This window comes from Anolis carolinensis, chromosome 1, assembly GCF_035594765.1.
Source record: "Anolis carolinensis isolate JA03-04 chromosome 1, rAnoCar3.1.pri, whole genome shotgun sequence".
Taxonomy (NCBI): domain Eukaryota; kingdom Metazoa; phylum Chordata; class Lepidosauria; order Squamata; family Dactyloidae; genus Anolis; species Anolis carolinensis.
In genome coordinates, this window is record NC_085841.1 from 36,569,203 (window position 1) to 36,595,030 (window position 25,828).

A 25,828-nucleotide genomic window follows, 5' to 3' on the forward strand; every position below is an offset into this window, starting at 1 on the left:
TTTCCCATGGACCAAAAATGTCGACACCAACATTAGTGAATGGTGGTTGTATAGTGACACGGTCCCTTGGTAAGTCAGCCATGATTTGATGGGGATGTTCAGCCCTAAGTCTTTTACAAATAACACAGTCATTAACAACTTTAGTGACCAACCTTTTCATTCCCACTATCCAAATTCCAGCACTTCTCACTGCTCCTTCTGTAAAGTGTCTGCCTTGGTGATATATTTTAGCATGATAATGTCTTATGAGGAGTAGTGAGATATGATGTTTAGCTGGCAGTATGTAAGGATGTTTCTCTCCCAACTTAAGTTTGGCCTGGGCCAAGCGACCCCCAACCTTTATTAGACCGGAACTGTCCAAAAAGGGATTGAGATACCTTAAGGTACTTGACTTTGGTATAGGCCGGTGATGTCTAAGGCACTGTAGTTCACTTTTGTACACTTCTGACTGCACAATCTGGATAATCTTTGATTCTGCTTCTTTTCTATCCTCTACAGAAGTAGGTTCGTTGTTTTTATAGTTGACGAAGTGTAAGATCTTAGCTATACTTATAACTAGTCGTTTCCAGGATGAGAATTTAATGAATCTTCTTGAGAACAGATCTTCCTGAGACTTTGATATGTTGGTGCTAAGTGTTCTTATCTCTTTATCTTCTTCTGGGTTACAGAGTTTGAATACTTGGTCCTTTGGAGGCACATATTTTGGATCCTTTAAAAAGTCAGGACCTTTCAACCAATGCGAATTCATAAGCTCGTGAGCATAAATCTCTCTTGTGGCTTGGTCTGCTGGATTTGATTCTGAAGATACGTAGCACCACTGATTAGGTTTAGTTATCTGGAGTATTTGGTCTACTCTATTGCTAACGTATACATGGAATCTTCGTTGGGTGTTATATATATAACCCAAAACAATTTTACTATCTGTATATAGTGTGATATCACTGAAAGATAAGTCTATTTCTCTTTTAATTATTTCTACAAGTTGTGTAGCTAACACTGCTGCACACAGTTCTAATCGTGGCATTGTATGACCATGTAATGGTGTCAACTTGGCTTTTCCCATTACAAACCCTAAATAGGGCTGGTCTCCTTGCAACACTCTAAGATAAGCTACAGCGGCAATTGCTTTGTTGGAAGCATCCGAAAATACATGAAGCTGTAACTGTTTTAAGTTGCCTGAGACAGGCACATATTTCCTAAAGACTCCAACTTGTTCTAAAGCTATAAGAGAAGACGTCCACTTTTCCCATATAGACCTCTCTTTTTCTGAAAGAGGTTGATCCCAATGTTTCACTGCATGGGTTAATTCTCTCATCAGGCATTTTCCTTTAATAACGACTGGTGCAGCAAAACCAAGTGGATCATAGATGCTGTTTATGACAGATAATATACCTCTGCGTGTAAAGCTCTTTTGGGTGTTTGGTACTCGAAAGATGAATTTATCTTCCAGGATGTGCCAACATAAGCCTAGACTTCTTTGAACCGGCATAAACTCTTGTCCCAGTTCTAGTGTTTCCATCCCCTTTGCTCTATCTTCTTTGGGAAAGGCTAATAAAACTTCGAGGCAGTTCGAAACTATTTTATGTAATTTTATGTTGGCTGTGGCTAACATTTGTTTGGCTTTCTTAAGAAGGTAGATTGCTTCTTGAGGAGTAGATGTTGACTTTAAAGCATCATCTACATAGAAATCTCTGCAAACAAACTCACATACTTCTGATCCATATTCATGTTCTAAGAGTTGTGCTGTTCTTTTTAGCGCATAGTTTGCTATGGCTGGTGATGGACTATTACCAAAGACATGAACACACATCCGGTATTCCTGTATTTCAGACATTTGCTGGGGGTCCTTGAACCACAGGAAACGAAGAAAGTCTCTATGGTCATTTCTGACCCAAAAGGAATAGAACATTTGTTGGATGTCTGCCATAATTGCAACTGCTTCTTTCCTAAAACGTAGAAGTACGCCAAGAAGATTGTTGATTAAATCTGGGCCTGTCAATAGAACTTTATTTAGAGATGTTCCTTTAAATAGGGCACTAGAGTCAAACACTACTCTGACTTGTTGGGGCTTTTGTGGATGGTACACCCCAAAGAACGGTAGGTACCAACATTCTTGCTGCTCTTTGAGGTTAGGAGCCCTCTCTGCATGACCTCTATCTATCATAGTGTTAATGAATGCAATAACATCTTTCTTTAATTGAGGTTTTTTCTCCATGTTCCTCTGGAGAGCATTGAGGCGTTGCATCGCCATGATGCGATTATTAGGCAGTCTGTTTCTATCCTCTTTGAAGGGTAAGGGTGCAACCCAGTTACCTTTTTTATCTTGAACACATTCTTTCTCCATTATGTCTAGGAAACGCCGGTTTTCTTTGGACAAAGCTATTAGGTTGTCATGAACTGTAGTCCTAAATACTGAAGATTCTGAACTCTCGGTGTTTTGGAAACGTATTTGGATGTGATTCGGACAATCTAACATCTGTGTAGGACGTCCATTTGGCATGAAGCCTGTGCAAAAGGTTCGAGCATGAGAAGGCAACCTTTTGCGGTTTAAACATACTGGACCTAGGATAGTCCAGCCTATCTCTAGTTCTTGAGCTATTGGTGCTCCTGGTCGACCTTTTATTTGCTTTTTAACTGAAAACAAGTCTGGACAGTCTATACCAATAAGCAAAAGAATCTTTGCGCCAGGGTCGAATCTTGGTAACTTATGTGCCATGGATCTTAGGTGTGCATGACTCATAGCTATTTCTCTTGTAGGGATTTGTCTTTCATCTTTAGGTATATTTTGGCATTCTATGAACGTTGGTAACCTAAATTGTTTCATGCCATCAATAGTCCGGAGGATGAATCCAGATGCTACTCTCCCCACCATGACCTGATCTCCACCACAAGTAGTCATAACGTATTCTACCTCTTTTGATTGAATTTGAAAGATGTTAAAGAATTCAGGTGTTGCTAGGGAGGTGTCACTTTGAGAATCTAAGGCAACGTACATGCGTTTAACTTGATCTGGAGAGTTTTCAGGGTAGACATCTACCAAGCAAATAGGATGACATGTTCGTTCTTTTCCTGCTTCTCCACACAAAGCTGTGCAAGTTGATGTTGCTATCTTAATCTCCTTAGGTTGTGGTGTTTCCACAAGAATACATTCTGACTTTTCAGAGTTCTTTCCTTTCTGATGAGGTGTTGTTTCGCGATGTAGTGCAGAGCAGTGTTTTTCACTAAAGCATTCTTGACATTTCACTTTTCTCCTGCACTCCTTGGCTATGTGGTTTCTAAAAGTACCACATTTAAAACAAAGTCTTTGATCTCTGGCAAAGGTTAAACGCTCTTCATAAGGTTTGCTCCTGAATTCTTTGCAGTTATTCAGATCATGTGCTATTTGGTGTACTGGACATATTACTCCTGCTGATGTCTTTGTGTGATGTTCAACTGATTTGACCTTGGTTTCAGTTTTTCTAACTGTGACTTGTGGTTTGCTTTTGGTTTCTATGAAATGTTTCTTATCCTTTTTATTACTTTGATATAAAAGAGGAAACCCCGTTTGCAAATCATTCTTCTCTCTAGCTGATCTTAAGAGAAACTTCACTAAATGTGTAAATGGTGGGTATTTCCGTTGATGAGTTTCTTTATAAGAGAAAACTTCCCGGCCCCATACCTCCTTCAGTGAGAAAGGCAGTTTATCAATAATCTCTTGTTGTGTTAAATATTGATCTAAACATGCAAGCCCTGGTAAATCTGGATTTCCCTTAGCTGCCTCCAATTCTTCAAGCAAATCTGCATAATCCCATAATTTCTCATATTCCCCTTTTGTAAATGCAGGAAACGATTTAAGCTTTTGCAGAAGCAACGTTTCTATCTGTGCAGATGATCCATAACGTTCATTGAGACGGTCCCACACTCGATTTAAGGCTGCATGTGGGTTATTTATGTTTGCTGCATAAATTCTCTTCACCTGTATGGAAGAAGCAGGTCCCAACCAAGCGATCAATAAATTTAACTCTTCCTCTACAGGCAATTTTAGTTGCTTGAGAGCTGACTGAAATGTATTCTTCCACAACATATAATCCTCTGGCTTATCAGAGAATTTCTGAATGCCTCTGTCTGCTAAGTCCCTTCTTGGGTTTCTGTAGGAGGTGTAATTTAAAATATCAAGTGGGACTGAGGACTGTTGCAAAGTTGGTTCAGAGTTAGTTTGGATCTGGGGGTTTTCTGGAACCCAACTAGCTGCTTTGGGATTGAGACTGAATGCAGTTGTTGGCATTGTGTAGTTTGACTGTATTGAGTCCTGTGTGTCTACTGGAAAACTGTGCTCTAACTTGGTTTGAGATATATCATGCAATGGAACTGCTGCTTGACTTGCTACTTCTGCATACGGCAAATAATGTTCTTTGGGTGCAGAAACCTCTATAATTTCTGGTTGTGATACAAAAGAATTATTTGCTACTGCACTTTCTCTTGTTAGCACAGGAGGGGCTGCAATATTGATAATTTGGGTATTTAAATAAGAATCCACTTTTGTGACAGGATCTTCTGTTGTAACATCTGGAGGGAATGTATTTCCTAAGAGACCTTGCTCTAGGACTGAGGCCTTTACTTGTAACACCTCAGCCTTTGCAACCTGTGCTAACGTTGCTAGAGCAGCTTCTGTTTTAACTTGACGGGCCTTATTTTCTGCATCCATACCTGCATGCTTGGCAGCGGCTGCTGCCTGCTCAGCGGCAGCTGCGGCTTCCATTTCTGCCTTCTTGGCAGCGGCTGCGGCTTCCATTTCTGCCTTCTTGGCAGCGGCCAAGGCATCCAGTTCTGCCTTCTCTGCAACAATTTGCTGTCTTTTCTTAAGAAACTCTATTTGTTTTACTGCGGCAGCTGCCTCGGCCCTAGCCTTTATGACCAGACTAAGGGATTGGCCAGAAGAACCACTATGAACAGAAGTCCCTCTTGTTCTTTCTGTTCTATGGGATGTGTGAGATGATCTTGATTTGCCTGCTAATGTACACACAGACCTGTTTGACTTTGTATCTGTGTCTTTACTAAACATGTGTTGCACTTGTTCTTCATCAACAGTTTCCATAAGGGAGGCAGGGTCTTCTTCTGCCTGACCTTCTGATATTTTGTTAGATAAATCATTCATGATGGTATCAAATTCTAGTTCCCTTCTCTCTCTCTCTGACAACATTTCTTCCTTATTACTTAAAGATTCTGATGTTTTCATATGTTCAAGCAAAGAGATTATATTATCTGAATATGTTATCCACTCACAGTATTGATGTTGTAATCTTTCCTTACAATCTAATATTTCTTTCTGCTGCCTAAAGCGATGGCTTGCTTGACTCATATCTAAAATTCTCTGCCATGACTTCTGATATTTAGGTTTCAAGGAATCTAGTTTATCTTGCCAGAAGGACAACATTTTTGAGGTAGGTTTAGATATTCTGCTCTTTTGTGAGGAAGAAGCAGACATCTTTAAGTCTTCTGAAGTTTGTGTCACTTTATATTAGACTGAATTGCTTTTGGACAGAAAGGACTGAATAGCCTATTCTCCGTTACTTTGGAATGTAGGTCTTTTATTCTCCTGTTGCTGTCCGTTACTAATAGTCCCTTAAATAAAGTGATCACTAACTTTTAAGATTCTCAGTCCTTTTACTGAGACTTAAAGCTTTTTAGACTTAAAAATAACTATTGTGGTCCTGAAAACCACATTTTCCTCCAAAAGGGCTTCCCTCAGGTTCCTTCAAAATGGCGCTGCCCTCTATGACTGCACTCTCTCTACAGTCAAAATGGCTGCTTAACTCCTTCTTCTTCTGAGGTAGTTTTCACTTCTCCTCAGGAAGGTCAAAAGAAAGAAATCAACTGCTACTTGGGAAGCTTAAAGAAAATACACTTTTACTGGGGAAGCTCAAAGGAAAATAAATTCACTTTTATTCAGGAAGCTTGAAGGAAAGAAATTCACTTTTACTTGGGAAGGTCAAAGGAAAGAAATTCACTGTTCTGCCTCCATGCTTAATTAAATGAACTGGAAGGACTCATAGCACGAAGGACAGATTGGAGACTGTAGTTGTGAAACAAAATATTTTATTAATAGACAAAATTGATCTCTTTTCCTCTTGATGCCACTATGAAGTCTCTTGTGAGGAAAGAAATCTTTGAGTCTATGCAGTTCTGGATAGATATTGCCACAGAGTATAAAGTCTTGTTATGACTGGATTCTTTGTATCTTTGAGATGATTTCAATGCAGTGTTGTTGACATGGCTTTCTCTATTGCTGTAGTCTATGGCTTTTTAATCTAATTTGAATACAGTTCCAACGTGACGTGAATTTCTGTGATCCTTTTACTTCCTACACTTCCTTCCAGTGCTTCACCAACTGACAAATTCTAACTGACAAAAATAACTGCCATTTCAGGCTGGCAGGGGCCAAGGCTAAGCTCCGCCCCTTTGGAACCTTAAAGAGACAGGGCAGCAGGTAATGTTTTGCCTCCTCGTGGCAGGACAGGTACTTCAAAACAGATGTTTACCCAGGGGACCAAAATGCCCATACACGTCTTCCTTTTCCTTCCCAAAACCCCACACAGTAAATTCTTCTGAACATATGAGAAGATCTGGAAGGCAACAAGCCATGTCCAAAGTGAGATGAAACAGTTTATTTAGTATTCTTACATAATACACAACATGTGTGGTGAGAGGGAGGAAGAGAGGGAGGGAGACAAGCAAGCAAGGAAAGCAAGGAAAGCTGAGCTTGGGAAAGTTTCTTTCAGAAACACAACTTCTACAATCTCATAGCTATGCTGGTTGGGGTATTTGAGGAGCTGGAATTCAAAACAACAGCGTTTTCAAATTCTATAAACACACCAGATCCCTCAAACACACCTTTCATCAGTACTTGAAGTATGAAAGGATACCATATGCAACACAAAGGAGCAACTTCCAGAGGCCACAATGCCAACTGAATCTGAGATAGATTTACTCCCCATCTCAGAGAACACTGACACTCCTCAAAAGTTACTCAAAAGTTGGTTAAAAAAATAATAATAATCCTGGTGCAAAACAATTGGAAAGGATGCAACAAAATTCAACCCACACCACATAAAGATCTACGGTGTTGTTTTTCATTTTAGGACCAAAAAATACAAAAACCAGGGGCACAAAACCCTTTAGGGTACAAAAACAGTTATGGGGAGCTATATACAACTTGTGGTCCATTGTTTGTCCACCGTTGCAAAGTGGTCTGGCTTGTTTTGAAACAAGGCTATCTCACTAGCCTTTTTTTTCCACATTCCCACTTTGAACACTTCCTCTTATGGTCAGTTTCCATGTTCTGTTTCAGAAGTCAGTGCAGAGAAAGCTATGAAAAGTAAATACATGCCACGGATTGTATAGAAAGACAGAGATGAACATTAAACAATGTTTTATGGGGTGTTTGAAATAGAGGGGCATTTTTATCTTTTATGGTAGCCTCCCTAGAAATTGTTCTTTAGAAAACTATAGATGTAGGGCCTTTATAATCAAAATAAACCTGAAGCAAAGAGGGTTGTGGATTTTATTCAGCACTCCTCTGCTTCTCCATCCCATAGTTTGTGGGAACTCCATCTAATATTTTTAATCCTCTAATGCAGATGGATTAAAAACACCCCAAAAAAACTAGTAGTGGAAGAGACAGGAGAATCTTGACAAAAGACCGCATTTTGATGGTGGTTTATGCATAAGAAGAACTAAACACAGAATAAAGTTTCTTTGGGATTTTGTGTTACATTGTGCCCTCATTCTGAAAATGAAAATGCTGTGTTAGTGAAGAAAGGAGGCTTTGGAAATCTGAGAGCCTTTCCGCAATTCGTGGGCTGGCTCTTCTTCTCTTGTCCTTAGAGTGAAGAGAAGTTATCCCAGGGTGGGAGCACTGTCTTGAAGTGTGTGTGTGAGAGAGTATTGCCTTCATTGGTTAGACTTGGTGGTGTTGGTGTTTTTAATTTAAATTGCAAACTTTTAGTAACCATGGTTGATGCTTAACAACATCAGCAAAGTCAGATTTCTGAGGCTTCACAAGGTGGCATCCCTAGATCTCTGTTTTGGGTTCTAATACTTCTGGTCCTGGAATAGGCTTGACCTGACAACCCTAGAGACTGGAGAAGTTTAGAGCCCTACATAACATTGAACTCTGCTCAAGGGTTACTCGTGGAAATAAACAACAGGAAGGTTACTCAGCCACAAGTTTAGTGCATGAAGAGTGCATAGCCCTTCCCAACCCCTCATGAGATGGACTTTTGCTATTGAGACAGAACATAGGAATCAATGGACGCTCCTGTGCAGTATCTGGAAAAAATTCACCATAACTCCCAGAATTTTCCAGCCAACATCACCAGCTGCCATGCTCACTAGAAGAGCCTAAGAGTTGTCATCCAAGATAGTTATTTGTCCAAATTCAGCTCATGGGCAATCATGATCCCTTATTACCCAGACTCCTTAACTACATGAGGAGTTTCTACTAATATCCCCCTTTCCCCACTATAGAGGTTTGTTACAATTACAAGAGAAGTATTGAAGAGCCATACAAGCAAGATGACAGAGATATATGTAAAATCTTCAGAGAGCTTGGAGGGAGGAGCAGCAGTGCAATCTACTCACATTGGCATGTTTTCGAACTGCTAGGTTGGCAGGAGCTGGAGCTCCTGCCGCTCCTGGGGTTTGAACCTGGGACCTTTCGGTCTCCAGCTCAGTGCTTTAACGCACTTCGCCACCGGGGCTCCTTCTTCTGCTGCTTTACTGCCCACTATTAAAATTGTTAGGCTAATAAGTGCAGGATTTTCATGGCGGTGACCCCCAGCTATGCAAATTCCTACCAGTTCCATTGAGCTTACTTGTTTCAGCACAGGTTTTTGATATTATCCTTGGAGATTTTCCTTGAGAATGTGAAAGGTTTGTGTAATTCACAGTAGGTTTCATCTTGGTAATCATCACCTATTGTATTACTCCAGAAGCAACTCTGGTTGCTCCTGACACGGAGAAAAAAAACCCTATTATATCATAATCTTCTCCACACTGCTTTGTAAGGACATGGTTTTAGGAAGTAACTTGTGGGTACTGAAAATGAACTTCAACTATGAGCAGTTCTTCAGAGTTCTTCATATTTTCTTCAGCCATGCTACGCAATAACCCTTATCTAGATGTGAAACTGGGCTGTCCTAAGTGACAACATGTGTTTTACTACTCCTTAAGACAGCTCTAGCCAGCCAAATGCCCTCTCTATCTCTTGGACTACACATAATTCCTGACAATAATAATATAGACTGATGTTTGGGAAAATCCGGATATGTAGGTATGGGGGTTGGGAGGGTTTTACCCACAAGCAAGAATTTGGTCCTTCAATGAAATTGTCCTTCACTCCCAAATATCTAGAATGTGTATATTTGCTGTGTTTCCATTACCTTCGTAACTCTGCTTGCCTCATTTCTTTAGGTGTTTATATTCTAAATATTTCTAAATAGTTTACTGAAGCTTTAAGTTACTGCAATGGCTAGAAATTTGGGTACTGAAGTATAATTCTTATTACATCCCTGGGGAAGACTAGCCAAAACCTTCTAGTGATCATTATCTTGCTTATCCTTGCTATTTTTAAAAAGGTGATATATCAGATTTCAACCTCTGATTAACCCTTGCTCATACTACTATATTACAGGAACACAGGAAGCTGCTTTAAACTGAGTCAGGCCATTACTCCATCCAGCTTAATACACTGTCTATGATGACCCGTTTTGGCTTCTATAGTTTCAGAGAATGATGCCCTCTAATCTCTGGTATAGGAGCCCCCGGTGGTGCACCAGATTAAACTACTGAGCTGCTGAACTTGCTGACCGAAAAGTCGGCAGTTCAAATCTGGGGAGTGGGGTGAGCTCTCGCTGTTAACCCCAGCTTTTGCCAACCTAGCAGTTCGAAAACATGCAAATGTGAGTAGATCGATAGGTACCGCTCCAGCAGGAAGGTAACAACATTCCATGTAGTCAGGCCAGCTACATTACATTGGAGATATCTACGGACAGCACTGGCTCTTCAGCTTAGAAATGGAGATGAGCACCAACCCCCAGAGTTGGACACAACTAGACTTAATGTCAGGGGGAAAACTTTACCTTTACCTTAATCTCTGATATCTTTCTAGGGTGCCAGAAAGTGAACTCAGGACACTCTGAATATTTAGAATGTGGTGTAGCCTTGAATTATTGTTCTTTCCCCAACCATTCCCCCCTGTACATTCATTATATTCCACTGGATAGTTACCTGATCAGTCAAAACTAACATTGATGCATTGAATGTGTTTATTCACCTTTCCTATCAACAGGCCTTCATTTAATTTTATTTACTGCACAAAAATCCATTGAAAAATATCAGGTCTCATTAAAATACGTAGAATATTGCTACTAACAGTTCTAGATAGCAGATTAGCAAAACCCTGCGCTGCCCCAGCATTAATTAGTTTCATTGCTACAGTATTTGAATCAACACTGGCAGACACCTCCCATATCTCTAACAAAACAGGAAATTCAACCACATTGGACTGCACTACAGAGTTGTCACCCATTATAACATCCCACCTTCAAACAAATAGATGTAACAATACTGGGTTCAATGAAGGTTTGCAGCACTTGCATAACCAACATTCGCTCAGCCACAGCTGGCCCCACCCTTATACATACCCATCACAGTGGACTACTACAATAGCCAGATAATTTTAAAGAACATTCATAAAGTAGAGTAGGAAAAAATGATTGAATATTTGGTATTAAATTCATCCTTATTGTTAGCTGGGTTTTATTTTTTTACTTTTTAATGGTAAAACAAAATTTTATATAACATGGCTAGTCATATCTATACAAAATTTTGAATTTCTGAATTGTACTTTGTGAGCCACTCCTAACCATGGAAAATAAAACAAAGGCTTAAAATGAACTAGGAAGGTCCTTGTATAGAAAACAAATGTGCCAATCATAGTTATGGCTTGACTTCTATTATTGGCTGCAAGCAGTTAGGATGGAGCACATTGTGGGACCACATTCCCCTTCACCCAGAGATGCCCATGCCTCTGGGTATATCAGCATTACCTTAGTTGACTTCTATTGATTTTGGTCCTTGGGCACATACTCAAATCGATTTCTGGCACTGCTAATACCAGGATTACCATACTGTTTTCTGCTTGACTTACATGAGATTTCAGGGTATTGCTTACTGCCAAGGACTCTCTACATTATTGTGGTCTATTTCTAATTTATTTCTCAACAGGGAAATTTTTCATTTGTTTCTGTCTAGTATACCTATGTAAATCATAACATATTGAAAAAAAGCTCATTACCACCGCAAGATTCAGACATTATATGCTAACAATCCAGCCCGAGAAGAGTTCTATGAAGTTAAAAAAAAATACTTGCCATCTTCTGAAAACTTTTTAGTCCAAAGGAATGACACTACATTAAATTCAACTTCATTATCATTTAACACACTAAAAAGAAACACCGAAATCTCATTGTCCCTTCTATATTCTCTCCTTTGTTTATAAAGTAATTTAACCATCTCTAATGTATTTACTTTTTGTTGGCATGGTAAAACAAGCCTTCCTAACAATACAAAGATCAGGGAAAATAGCAGAAAAAATGTTATAAATACCTTTTAGAACCAGTGGTTCCTTGCCTTCCCGCTTAAGAGACTCCAGCACTATGTGCAATGGCTGCGAAGGTATTACTCTGCTTGGCTCATTGGTATTCTCATCATAAACAACTATTTCTTTGGAAAAGATCCTCTTGAAGGAGTCCTTGCCTTCTCGGCAAGAGATCAAGTCCAAGACAGTGATCTTGCCCTGCTGAAGCCTCCGCCGGCTGATCTTATCAGAGCAATTGATGTGAACAGCTCCCTGAATGTGGCTCTTGTTGTATTCCATGAAGGGCCGACAATCAATGATCACAGGCCCTTGATGGCTTTTGGTGCACTTGGTCATCTTTTTAGCCAGGTCATTGGGGTAGATGATTTTGATGCTAGCCAAGGGTTTTGTTGGGCCTGAGACAGGGCTCCCTACTCCTGTTGAGGGACTCAAAGTGCCAGAGTTCTCATTGTTGTTGACCATTTGGTTCGCAGGGCACGTGGTCGAGGTTCCTACGTTGGCAGAGGTGCTGCTGGTGCTGGCTTGCGTTTGGGCCTGATTGTCCTTGTCGTACGTTGCCACAGTGCAGCAACTGGCGCTGCTGCATCCACAACTCAGGGAGCGGGCAGAGCCGTTGGATGAGGGCATATACGTGAGATTAGCAGCCTTGAGGGACACGACAGCGGTGCTAAGGAGACTCACGTGGCTCTCGCTGGTGGAAGAAGCAGGTTCAAGGTAGCTGGAGTCTAAGGAAAGGTTGAGATCCTGAGGTCTTACAGGCCTGGAGAGTGCCACTACTACCCTGTCGTCTAGTGGAGATGGAGGCATGAGGAGGCTGAGAATGGCAAGTCAAAAGAAACTCAATCTCTCTCTGTTGAAAAGGAAAAACAGCTATCAGAACCACCACAATAATAATAATAGGTATTTCATGATGCATAGGTTTCAGCTTCAAACCTAGATAGCCTTAAGGTGGGGAAACATGGCCCTCCAGATGTTGTTGTATTGCCTTATGCCCCAGATAGCTTGGCAGTAATGAGGGATTATGGAGGGTCTCACTGATCAATATCTGGAAGGCCACAGATTCTCCCAATCTTTCCCAACACAGATAATCCAAGAGCTCTTTTTGCATAATACCAACTGAAATGGAGAAATTTTGACTATCTATTGCTCCTTGGCCTAGAATAGGAATGCTATATCCATGTCATTTTCTAAAACGGATCATACAATACTAACCACAGAAATGTGTGAGAAGTTCACTCATCTCAACTTCCTCATATGCTAAGCTACAACAGTGAATGTGATGCACAGAGAAAGTATATGCCTTTGTGCAGAATTCAACTGCTTAAGTATCACAGCTTGCATTGAAGTAAAAAGAGCAGCTTAGTAGTTCTTGCCACAGCAAAATTGTGCTTGAGTATAAGTGAGCAATGCACTGTGAAGTATCAGAAGCCATAAGAGTCTCCAAATAAGTTTTCTCCAGAGTGGAGGGCTTCAGTGACCTGGATAGCTTTTTGCCCTCCCCTCCCAACAGGAGAAAAAGTTGTAACATAGTAAACATTATGTAACAAGTTATGCAAAAGGGGAGAAATTATGCAGATTTAATTCACATAATCTATACACATTGCAGAATTCACGATTTGCAGTTTGTCATGTGGGCTTTTTTAATGTATAGGCATGAGAAGAATAACCCAATTAATCCACATAGTAGTGCCGGACACGCAAAGAAGCCTGCAGAACAGATAGCATCAAACAATTCCAGCAAGAGAGCTCAGTTTGCTTGCACTCTAAGAGAATGAACTCTAAGAGAATGATACAAAAGATCTTTTCCCTTAATATTTTACTGCTTTCTGCAAATGATGGTTCTAAAAGTACAGTAGAGTCTCACTTATCCAACGTTCTGGATTATCCAATGCATTTTTGTAGTCAATGTTTTCAATATATCATGATATTTTGGTGCTAAATTCGTAAATACAGTAATTACAACATAACATTACTGCATATTGAACTGCTTTTTCTGTCAAATTTGTTGTATAACATGATGTTTTGGTGCTTAATTTGTAAAATCATAACCTACTTTGATGTTTAATAGGCTTTTCCTTAATCTCTCCTTATTATCCAACATATTCGCTTATCCAACATTCTGCCAGCCCGTTTATGTTGGATAAGTGAGACTCTACTGTACTAGTTTGTGCTAACAATGAATAAAAATGTAGGGTAACACAATCTGGTCAGGGAGTATGTTATAACTCCCCCCCCCCCCCCGTGATTTTCAAAAACTGTTTCATTTTTGTATTTTAAACATCCTCAGAAAGATCTCCACTAATCTGAACACATACTGAAAAGAACAAGGAGACAGGAAACAGAGGATGCCATGCATCCCTCCTGAACAGAAGGGTTATTTTAGAACTGCACTTTCTTTAGATGCTAACACACCATCCAACACTGACAGCTCAGGAATATCCAAGTGTTAAGAAAAATCCTACTTTTTACCTCCTGGTTGCTCGCACCTCACATGTGGTGGGCAGCAAGAGAATATGCTCCCCACCTAAAATCTGAGATCTGTTCTAGGCTCTCCCCTTCCACCAATTCACTCCAAAATATATTTGTTTATGACAGCATTTGATGCTACAACATTAAATTGACATTTGGCACAGTCCAATTGAGGTCAGTCAAATGACTTTTTTTTCCTCCCAAAAAGGCATTACATCACCCGCTCAATATCTTAAGGTTGATATACTAAACAAATGATCCAAAATGACATTCTCATTGAACTGAAAGGAACTTATGTTTGAATAAGCTTGCTTGGCTTGGAGCTGGATCGACTACCAGATAGCATAGAAAATTAAAGCAGAGTTGTTATTCCCTCTCCCTTCGGAACGTGTGAGGTCCCCATTCATAACATAAGAAGCTCAACCTAATTAAAAAGAGTGTGATCTTTTTAAGTGATTCAAACCTTCTGTGTTTTAAAGGGATGTGAATCCCTTCCGATATTGTACTTTTCAATAATCCAACAAGGAACTGGCAAAAGGACCTCTGATTATGCCTTGACTAAGAAACCCCTTTGAAATACATGGGATTGCCATGAGTTGAGAGGCAATTTGAAGGCAAGTATAAATATATTTTGTTCCCAATCTTTTAAGATGGGTCAGTATCAGAAGACAACAAGCAGAGATCATCTGTGCTTTTGTAACTGGGAGCATCAATAGGTTGAACTTTATCATCATAAATAAATTTAGGGTAGCAATGTAGAAGGATATCATTTCTGACCTAGGTTGCTGTGAGTTTTCCGGGCTGTATGGCCATGTTCCAGAAGCATTCTCTCCTGACGTTTTGCCCACATCTATTACAGGCACCCTCAGAGGTTGTGAGGTTTGTTGGAAACTAAGCAAGTAAGGTTTATATATCTGTGGAAGGTCCAGGTGGGAGAAAGAACTCTTGTCTGTTGGAGGCAAGTGTGAATGTTGCAATTAATCACCTTGAATAGCATTGAAAAGCCTTGCAGCTTCAAGGCCTGGCTGATTCAGGAATTACCTAACACCTCCCAACAAAGGATTCCTCCAGTCAGGAATCAGCCAGGTCTTGAAGATACAAAGCTTTTCGGTGTTAATCAAGCTGATTAATTGCAACATTCACACTTGCCTCCAACAGGCAAGAATACGATTTTCCTGCTTCTTGGAAAGAGGTTGGACTGGATGGCCCATGAGGTCTCTATAATTCTAAGAGTTCCTTCTCCCACCCTGGACCTTTCACAGACACATAAACCTCCCTTGCCTAGTTTCCAATATACCCCACAACCTCTGAGGATGCCTGCCATAGATGTGGGTGAAACATCAAGAGAGAATGCTTCTGGAACATGGCCATGCAGCCCAGAAAACTCACAGCAACCAAGTGATTAAAGCCTTCGACAACACATTTCTGAGCTATTTGGGGAGAAACTCCCGCACAGTCCCACGCAGGGCAGGGCAAGGGACCCTGAAACACAGAAAACGAGTTCAGCTCCATTTCAGACTTATTTCTTCTTAGAGAACAACAAATCTCTCCCAGCGCTCTCTTTCTGTGACACATACACAAAAAACAAAACAAACCGAGGGATATAAAAGCAAAGAGGGAGGAGGATGGAATGGAATAGTACAAGAGCCTTCCTTGAAATTAAAGCAGCGAGGAGCAGTTACTTTTGTAACTCAATCACGTGTGGCTTCACCAGGAAGATCAGACCTTGCTCCAACCTGGAGGCCAGATAAGATCAACCATTCAGACAAGCAAAAGATATTTTGGGGAGATCTGCATCTCTGCAGCAGCAGCACCGGTCATATCTTTCCAGCCAAGCCATGAAGTCGGGAGTTGCTTGTTTTTGTCGGGCTTCTTTTCTTTTTTTTAAAGGACCCCAGCCAACAACAATAATGTCAGCTTTCACTGGCTTCACAGCCTGTTGGGGATCTTGACCAAAAAGGGAAAGCTTTTCAGAGCTGGAAAAGCAGGATATAATCCACTGTACACACCAGGAAGGGATGCTGATCCTCCAAACCCCCTTTTGCACTCCTCCTCCTCCTCCTCCTCCTCAAATACTGCAGCAATTCCGAAAAACGGAATAGGATAGAGAAATGCGCGCAAGTTTGGACTTTTGGGTGCATCTACACTGCAGAATTAACGCAGTTCGATACCGCTTCAACTGCCATGGCTGCATGCTATGGAATCCTGGGGTTTGTGTCCCTTCGGGTGAGAAGGACGGGATAGAAATATTGGAAATAAATAAAATAAATAAATTTGTAGTTGAATACTTTTGACAGTGAAGACTAAAAAGCTTGGAAAACTACAACCCCTTAGTTGAATGGTGCCAAACTGCGTTACTTCTACAGTGTAGATAAGGCATGGGCAAGCTTGGACCCTCCAGGTGTTTTGGACTACAACTCCCACAATTCCTAACAGCCGGAATTGTGAGAGTTGTAGTCCAAAACACCTGGAGGGTCCAAGCTTGTCCATGCCTGGTGTAGATGCACCCAGAGAAGAGAGGACGCAGCAGTAATATGGCTCTGTTTTAGTATCTATTATTATTAAGGAGCCCCAAAGTTGCCCCACTTACTTCATAAAGGATCCTCTCCCTTCCGCACCTGGCGCCGGCTAATATCGATTTACGCATCCATCCAGCCAGCCCCCATTCACTCGCCTTCATTGATCTCCCGCTGCAACATACTTTCTCTTTTTTGCCACCACTGTAAATGTAAGCTTGGGGAAAGAGGCGGGGCGAGAGGAGGGACAGGCGGCGCGTCAGGCCAATAGGGGCTCGCCTTCGGGGGCCCCAGCGCGGGGAGGGCGCCGATTGGAAGAAAGAGGACGGAGGGGCGGGGCTTTTTCCTTTTGGCCGCCGAAGGGACGGCTCGGGTCGCCCTCCGCCGCGGAGGGAATGATGTCATTGGCGGCCAATCAGAAGCTGCGGAGAAGAGCCGCGACAGCTGCTGCCGCTCGCTGGCTATTGACATGTCCAGTGAGAGCCGGAGGAGGGGGTTAACTCTTCCCTGCGCGGAGTTGTCAATGGCGGGCGAGAGCGCGGGAAATAGCCCTCGCTGAGTTTCCTGACCGGGACTCTTTCCACCTCTGAGAAGGGACACGGCGTCCTGTTCTCTCTCTCTGCCTGTCCCCCGGCGGCGTCGCCTCGCTCCCTTCCTCCCAACGCTCCCTTTAAGGCGCCTTCCAATGAATGAATGAATGAATCCGTGAATGAATCGTGTCGTCCACAAGATATTTTCTCTCCCCCCCCCCCCGCCCCACTCACACAGTCGCAAAAAATGTGAATGGTGTCGGCAGGAGATTTGGATTTAGCAAACTGATGCCACTCAGGAGCGTACCAAAGATGCCAACGTTATGGTTTGCACAACTTTTTCTTTTTCAAGAAGCTTCGCTGTTTGGGACTCGAAAAATAATTATCGTCGTAATAATAATAATAGGATTCCCCCAGGCAGGAAGCTGCCAGGCTTTGAAGCTGCAAGGCTATTCAATGCTGATAATTATAATAGGATTCCCCCAGCCAGGAAGCTGCCTGGTTTTGAAGCTGCAAGGCTATTCAATACTAATAATAATAATAATAATAATAATAATAATAATAATAATAATAGGATTCCCCCAGGCAGGAAGCCACCAGTCTTTGAAGCTGCAAGGCTATTCAATGCTGATAATAATAGGATTCCCCCAGGCAGGAACCTGCCAGTCTTTGAAGCTGCAAGGCTATTCAATGCTGATAATAATAATAATAATAATAATAATAAGAAGAAGAAGAATAGGATTCCCCCAGGCAGGAAGCAGCCAGGCTTTGAAGCTGCAGGGCTATTCAATGCTAATCAATCTGGCCAATTCCAACACTCACACCTGCCTCAAGCAGACAAGAGTTCTTTCTCCCACCCTGGACATTATTCCACAGATATATAAACCCCACTTGCCTCGTTTCCAACCTGAACCAACCTGGACATAACATATTATTTGAGAACACAGAAATACTAGACCACTCTAACCATGTCAGACTACACAGAGAAGCCATTGAAATCCACAAACATGTGGACAATTTCAACAGAAAGGAGAAAACCATGGAAATGAACAAAATCTGCCTACCAGTATTTAAAAAACCCTTTAAAATCAAGTCAGTAAATAAATAACAACACCCAGGACAGGATAATTCCTGACAGGAAACAATCACGGCCAGCTAACACCTTCCAACAAAGGATTCCCCCAGGAAGGAATCAGCCAGGCTTTGAAGCTACAAGACTATTCAATGCTAATCAAGCTGGCCAACTGCAACATTCACACTTGCCTTCGAAAGACAAAAGTTCTTTCTCCCACCCTGGACCTTCTACTTTCTTAATTTCCAACAGACCTCACAACCTCTGTGAGGTCTTCCCTGTTTCTTTCTTATTTAACCATGCTTATAGGCTAAAAAAGCATTCCTTTGTCCTTGAGTTCCCACACATTTACCAGCTATTTTAAGAGAACATCTGGGACGATGACCTCTTAACCTTAACCTTGTATCTCTATCTAAGGAAGACTCCTCTGACTCACTGCCAGAGCCACCTGGGACTTGTTGATGTTCTGAATCCTGTGAAAGGTCACGCTTATCACCAACTTCTGTCTCCCTATTATTCTGTTCATCAACAACTGCTGCTTCCCTGCTAGCCTGCGGCATCTCTGACAATTCAGAGCCTTCCACATTTCCTGGATCAGCCTGCATAAACACAAATCCCCCTTCATCATCAGACTGAACCACAACAATTAGCAAGTTATAATTTGCACAACTTATTTTACAAGAAAAATAAATAAATCACAAGCCTCCCTGTTTGGGACGTGAAAATGGAAAAGAGTTGTTGTGCTTGTTGTTACTTGCCTCACTTTCCCCATGGATATGTGGGGAACAACAACGTATTAAAATACAATAGAACAATCAGCAAAATGTATAAATGATGTACAAGAAAACTGGCTCTAGGGTTTGGAATTCAAAAAATGAAAAATTAAATAGAGGCTGCAGTAGTACAGTGGGTTAACCCGCTAAGCTGCAGAACTTGCTGACTGGAAGATTGATGGTTCGAATCTGCAGAACAGGGTGAGCTCCCATTGTTAGCCCCAGTTTATGCCAACCTAGTAGTTCGAAAACATGCAAATGTGAGTCGATCAATAGGTACCCACTTTGGTGGGAAGGTAACGATGCTCCATGCAGTCATGCTGGCCACATGGCCTAGGAGGCACCTACGGATAACGCCAGCTCTTCGGCTTAGAAATTGAGATAAGCACCAACCCCCAGAGTCGGACTCAACTAGATTTATTGGCAAAGGGAAACCTTTACCTACTTTACTAATATATTAAATATAGCATATACAATCATCAAAATATATAAATAAACTAATTACACATAAAACAGGTAAAACACCAAGTTAAAAGAACATATACAGTACAAGTAATATATATTAAAGTCAAGATGCACATGCCTAAACCTGATTACACACAATGACTTTGGAGTCTGCAAGGAAAGGAGAAAATCAAACCGTGAACATATGCATACAAATGCATACACATTCTCCACAGTCAATTAAATCTGAATCAGGAGCAGAGCCTGAGAACTAAATCCCAACTTTCTGGCTTGTCCCACATGTCCCTGGATAACCTTCATATTTCCTATATCCAGGCCTGTGCTGTGGTTTCAATACACTGCTGAAATTACACTTTTCCTGCTGGTGGTATGTTAGATAGCTACTGCTTTAGGAAGAGTTGCCATAATTCAGCTTAAAAGTAAAGGAGTCAAGATGGGAGGCTTGTGAATTTTTAATTTCCTACCTTCCAGCATCTGAGCCATAGGAACAAGTGCTGCTGTCGCCATATGCCACCTTAACTTTCCATGCTGTTTTTCTAATGTAGAATCTTCCTCCATAATCTCAAGTATAAAGATATCTGGTTTTAATGCTAATTCAACTTTCAAAAATTGTAAATGAACAAAACGAATGAATACAACACAGCTTCTATACCACTGTAGTAAAACAAAGAGCAAAAGGACAAGTAGCAAAGCTTGTATTGTGGAACCAGCTGTTATACATGTGAAATGACGTTCACACTCACTTCAGTTTGCCTAATCAGAGTCAAGCTGTGATGATCCATTATGAACTGACATGTTTCCTTCCCTGATTTTGTCACTTAGTGAGAACCAAAAATAATGATTTTCCTTTTGGAAACATTGCCAGCTTCATCTACAGGACTCTGCCCTCTCATAACTATGGTTGTTTTGGGAAGTTGTAATTTCAAGTGGCTTTCCGAGATCCTTGGTTAAGAAGCAGTTGAATAGAGAATCTGAAGGGAAGATCACCTGTATATGTTTGTGCTGGTACACCTGTAAGGTGAGATTGACATTTGATGTGTTTTCTCTGACCCAGCTACTAAGATTTGGGTGCTATTTCTAACTTCAATCTATATATATAAAAGGGTAATGAAATTTCGGCCTAGGACAAAACAACAAAACTACACATCCCAGAAACACTAAACTTGGCAGCACAGCCCCTCATCCATGCCTCTACGTTCATACAACAAAAGCTCCAGCTACTCCAGAAAATGGCCAGGCTTTGAGACTGCAAGGCTATTCACTGCTATTCCACCTGGCCAACAAAGGATTCCCATAAGCCACAGCAACGTGTGTCTGGGCAAAGCTAGTATATTATAAGTGGTGATAGTGCCCATCCATGCATTATAATGATATGTAAAATTTACTTTAAATAAATAGACATTTCTAAAGAATATATTTATTTATTTATTTATCCTACATGAAGGTCTACTTGCTTTTATTGACAGGGGATCTCTGTGATACCAATTTTTGCTTTTTTTTACCCTCTGGTCCAAAGTGATTGCCCATGAGGTGATTTCTTTGCCCAAATCATGATGGCTAGGATGGACTCATGCTGCAGAGTCCAGGGGAAATGGGGTAGCCATGCAAAGAGCAGGACCAGTTCCAAAGCAGAACCTGCCCAAATGGTTACACTACCCCCAAAGTATGGGGAGACTCCTGACTTTGTCTAACATGGAATAAAACTGTTGGAGGTGAGAAGGCCCTATGTGTCATGTGGGTGCCACAGATCTGATTCTCACTTTCCCTGGGCTGAACATCCCATGTATCATTTGAAAGCCAATCAAGAGCACCATTCCACCAGATAACAAAATGCTGAAAGAGGAATAGACATATTAAGAGATGGGATTATTTCATTGAAGGCACTGTTGCTTTAATATGTTTATGATTGTGTTCCATTTTTCATCCCCACTGTCTTCCTGTTGCCAGTGTACTTATGGCTGCAGAGCTCCAAAGAGATCCTGGGCACAGTTGCTAAAATTTCAAGGGTGATTGCATAACCCAGAGAGGGAAGAGGAGAAAGGAGGGACAATCCCCTTCCCCTCTCTGAGTTGTGTGGATGCACTTGCTGACATCAAAAATTGCTCCCCAGAATGGCCAGGAGCTCTTTGAGATCCGTGGCCTCAACTACGTGACAGAAGTAGCCATCCTTGTGTTCCCATGCACCAGAGCCCTGGAAAAATGGGATAGCTCTGTGAACAGAAAAGCTAGTTCAAAATCAGAACTGACCCAAATGTTTACACCAGCCTGAAGTGCATGGAAGCTCCAGACAGCTTTTCTTAATACAGAACAAGACTATGTTAAGTGGCTTTGTCTCATGTTGGCAGTGAGAAGGCATCATGTGGACACCATGGAGCCAGTGTTTGTCTGCTCTGAAATTAACTGCTCATATATGTAGATATGCCCTAAGTCTCATGCAAAATCCAATTATCAGCACCGTGCCACCAGATAAGGCATTACTGAAAGAGAAACAGGCATATTAAAAAAAATGGGATTATGTCATTGAATACATTGTGGCTTTCAAATAATGTTTATGGTTGTGTTCCACTTTTCAGAAAATTAGTAAGTTTTGGATCACCACTGTATGGAAATATGCCATTTAGGTCTTTTAGCAATGGATTGGGCTAGCTCCTGAGCTTATTTACACCATAAAAATCCATTTATTTATTTCGTTTGTAAAAGTCAATGGCTGCCTATCCATGCATTTACAAAGTCTCCTTCCCAGAGGCGTGTATCTGATTGTCCTTTCCTAGTGCCCAGCACATTTAAATAACAACATAACAGCCTTCTGTGTAGTAGCCACTTCTGAAGCTGTCATGCTTAACAACATTCAATATAGTCCAAGGTTTTCAAGGTGTTTATAATCTAGTTGTGATTGGATGCAAGAGTAGTACAGCAAAATTTTGCGCACCTCAGTAGGTCCTTACCCAGTGTCCTACACAAATGGAATTTGTATAAAGAGCTAGAGTTATTTTTTATTACAACTTCCAGAATATACTACTGTAGGTCATCCTGCCTGGGGGTTGTGGAAACTGTTATCCCCAAAATTAACATTTATGAGCACTACTTGTACAATTGAAAACTGATATCATGATAATCTATCTCCTTCAAAAGGAATGAATTTGCTTTCTGGCTGTGAAAACAAGATATATCTACACTACAGAATTGCATCCCTTCATTGCCATTATCGCCTTTCCATATCCATGGGTTCTGATTCTGTAGATCCGTTTGCTGTGTTTGCATTCCCTTGGTAACTTTGTTCCTGCCCCTTTTTCTTTGCTTGAACTATATTTCCAAATGCTCAACTGAAGTTTAGTGTTGCAATGGTAAAAATGTGAGAATGGAAGACGATTTTCATTTGAGAGGGCAGTATTCCTGTCTGGGGAGAGCAATGACTGCAATCTTCCCCTTTCCATAGCTACACACTGGTGACAAGCCAAAAAGAAATAGTTCTGACACGACCCTGAGAAGAAAAGGTTAACTGATATCACCACATTAGAAAAGCAAGAAAGTAAAACAGAGGTGAAAACATTTGGAGGCTGTCCAGGTGTTGTTGAACTACAATTCCCAGCATTTCACAACATGAACTACACTGGCTTAAGGCTGCTGGGAATTGTGGATCACAGCATCTGGAAGACCTTTAAATTCCCACCTCTGGGGTAAAAGGGAAACATCTGCAGCTTGCTCAGAGAACCTTATGCCATTACTTTTAGCAGGGCTGCTATCTTGCTTTTGCAGGTGTATGGTGAAAGCCTTGATTGAAAGGCCGTAAAATTGCACTGAGTACTTGTCCTAAGTGAACATACTAACAAATTTGTGCTTCTTGAATACATTCTGCTTTGTCAATCTTGCTGTCCATTTAAGTATTCCAAAGCCATCCATCTTTTCATAATATGATACAAAGTATGTCAGCATCTTTCCATTGCTTAGAACATTTTCATTATTCCTGCGGGGGGAGATCCTAGGGAAAAACAAATAAACATAAGAACCTGGAAATTTAATAAGTCTTTGGAGGGCCTTGCTTATACATCTGAAAGTTCTCCACCCCTGCAATTCTGCTCAAATAACAGGGGAAAGGAAAGAGGGGAGGGTTGGAATTATTTCCTATTGCTTACTCAGTACATTTGATTCAGAATTAGTTCTGTTCAGCCTCATGGTATTTTCTGAAGTTGCTCACTTTGGTTCCCTTACTTCAGGGGAAGGAATTATGTAGTACTCTAGGTGTTATTGGATTGCATCTCCCAGCAGCCTTAACCAACAGAGGCAACAGGGATTCGTGTTGGGAGCTGCACTTCAGTAACATCTGGAGAACTGCACAATTCCTACCTCTGCACTCCTGCAACATGAGGAATTGTGATTCTATCAACTGTCAACCAACTATTTATTTCTGGATCAGGGTTTCAAATACACACCCAGGTTAATATCAACATTAGTTCCACTAGCCTGCAAAGAAGATCAATCCCTTTCTTGCTGAAGCCTTCTTCAAATGTCACCAAAATACAGGAAAAATGCCTAGATGAAGACATTTCTTTCTTGCCAGTCTGTGGTACTGTTGTAATGACTGATAGCACCTGGATCTTTTTTCTGTAGTTGTGATTTTAGAGAGTTTAAGATATACGGCTGTTAATTTTAAGTGTACTAAAATATATTTTTGTTGTTTGTTTCATTTTTTATCTTACCTTTTCATGCAAGAGCTGAAGACATTGTACATGGCTTTTCTGCTTCCTATGTTATTCTCATAACAACCTTGTGAGGTAGGTCAGGATGAGATTGTCCCAAGAGTGACCAAAACTCTCTCTAATCCAGTGCTCTATTCCTGCAATTGCCAAAGAAACCCACAAAAAGAAGAAGAAAGAAGAAGAAGAAGATAAAAGCAGAGGGGGAGGGAGGAGACGAAGATAACATAACTCATTTTGCATCCTTCCTTTCCTCCAAAACTGGGACAAGAGGGCTTACCCATATGGAAAGACATACTGTATATATATTTGTGGATAAGTTGGGACAAAATGACAAAAAATCAATCCAATAAACCTGGATGACTTATTCACATGTCAGTGTTTGTGTTATGTAATTTCAGCTTCACTGAACCACAGGTTCATATTCCCGGTGTGCCTAGGCTCTGAAGTTCCAAAACAGACATGAACAGGATGAAGGCAAGAATCAGAGGTTTATTCACTTCAGCCAAAGGTGGATGTCGGGGGGAAATGTACTCCCAAATCAGACATAAAGGCAATAGATACATCCAGAGACATTTACAGAGACTTGACAGCAATTCAAAAGAATAGAATATTGCTGCTTTGTGCACTGATAGGTGCAAGTTAAGATTTGCGTGCCTATTGGTGGAGGTGTGCCACCCACTGCTGAAGCTGTTTGGTCCCCTGGTCTGGTGGAAATGTAATAAACTCTCATTGCTCAGTTTGAAGCTTGTAGCCATTTATGTATCTACCTTCTTTGGATGCTTAAGGAAAGGAATGTGGCTGAGGTCCGAGGTTGATGGGTTCAAATAGTTTTAATCCTGCCAGCTGGGATTTCACAATGGGTCCTAGTTGGGGAAACAATGGGTGCCAAAACACCTTGATGGATTCCCAGGGAGGGACAAAAACTGGGTGACTCTGAGTTGGTAACCTTTCAGGCTGTCCAGTGATTAATTGATTGTTAGGTAAGAGGGTTCATTGTTGGTTAGGAGAGATGGATATTGAGTGATTATGAGAAGTAATGGGTTTGGCCCCATGTCCACTAGGGAGTGCCTATGGGGGAAGTGTATATGGGAGAAAGGTCATTCATGAATGTCAGCAGATGGGACCCAGCATGGCTATCTAGTTGGACCCCTCTTGGTTGTGGGTTTTAGGGTCCTGGTTTGTGACAACTTTGGGGAAAGCTGATGATACCAGCTCAATGAGCTCTGTGCTCACTGCCATTTTGGGTGTCTGAGGTAGAGCTCAGCAGTGGTGGTCATTTTTAATAGAGGCTTACTGTACAAGCCTCACAGGCTAGGGGCCATTTTTAATTGGGGCTTACTATGTCGGTCTATGTAAGCTTCCCCATGTTGCTTCCTAATTCCGCTCAAACTGAAAAAAACAAAGAATGCGCCATTTATCCCGGAAGTGGGAATGTTGTCTGGGATCTCCTTCACAGCACCCACCCCCCATAAACACACTTTTTTGTCTCTAAATTTTAAGTATGCCTGTGGGCAGAATGAAATATGAGCACATATATTATCCCATCATTTGTGTTTGTCCTGCTCCAGTAATTGGTTTTCAAAGGGATATGCTATATCTGATACTGAAGCTATTATATAAAGCCATCATTGCTGTTCGCATTCCTCTCCATTAGAGTTTCAGCCTTAA

At 41.2% G+C, this 25,828-nt stretch overlaps 1 protein-coding gene and 1 long non-coding RNA gene across 3 annotated transcripts in view; one reads left to right on the forward strand and one right to left on the reverse strand.

Moving 5' to 3' along the window:
- Positions 1–25,828, reverse strand: part of dusp10 (dual specificity phosphatase 10) — a 122,346-nt gene that overhangs the window by 51,708 nt on the left and 44,810 nt on the right. The window contains exons 1-2 of one of the 2 annotated variants that reach the window (XM_003215995.4): positions 16,698–16,853; positions 11,647–12,488 (exon numbers count right to left, since the gene is read on the reverse strand). In XM_003215995.4, coding sequence (XP_003216043.1) covers positions 11,647–12,445 — 799 coding nt within the window. In that variant the 5' untranslated portion in view covers positions 12,446–12,488; positions 16,698–16,853. Of the gene's footprint in view, positions 1–11,646; positions 12,489–16,697; positions 16,854–25,828 lie in introns of those variants that run through there. The other variant, XM_062972379.1, reaches the window with a different exon arrangement.
- LOC134296738 (uncharacterized) lies at positions 330–6,308 on the forward strand. Its single transcript, XR_010003579.1, has 2 exons — positions 330–5,834; positions 5,934–6,308. It is a non-coding gene; the product is annotated as an uncharacterized LOC134296738 (long non-coding RNA).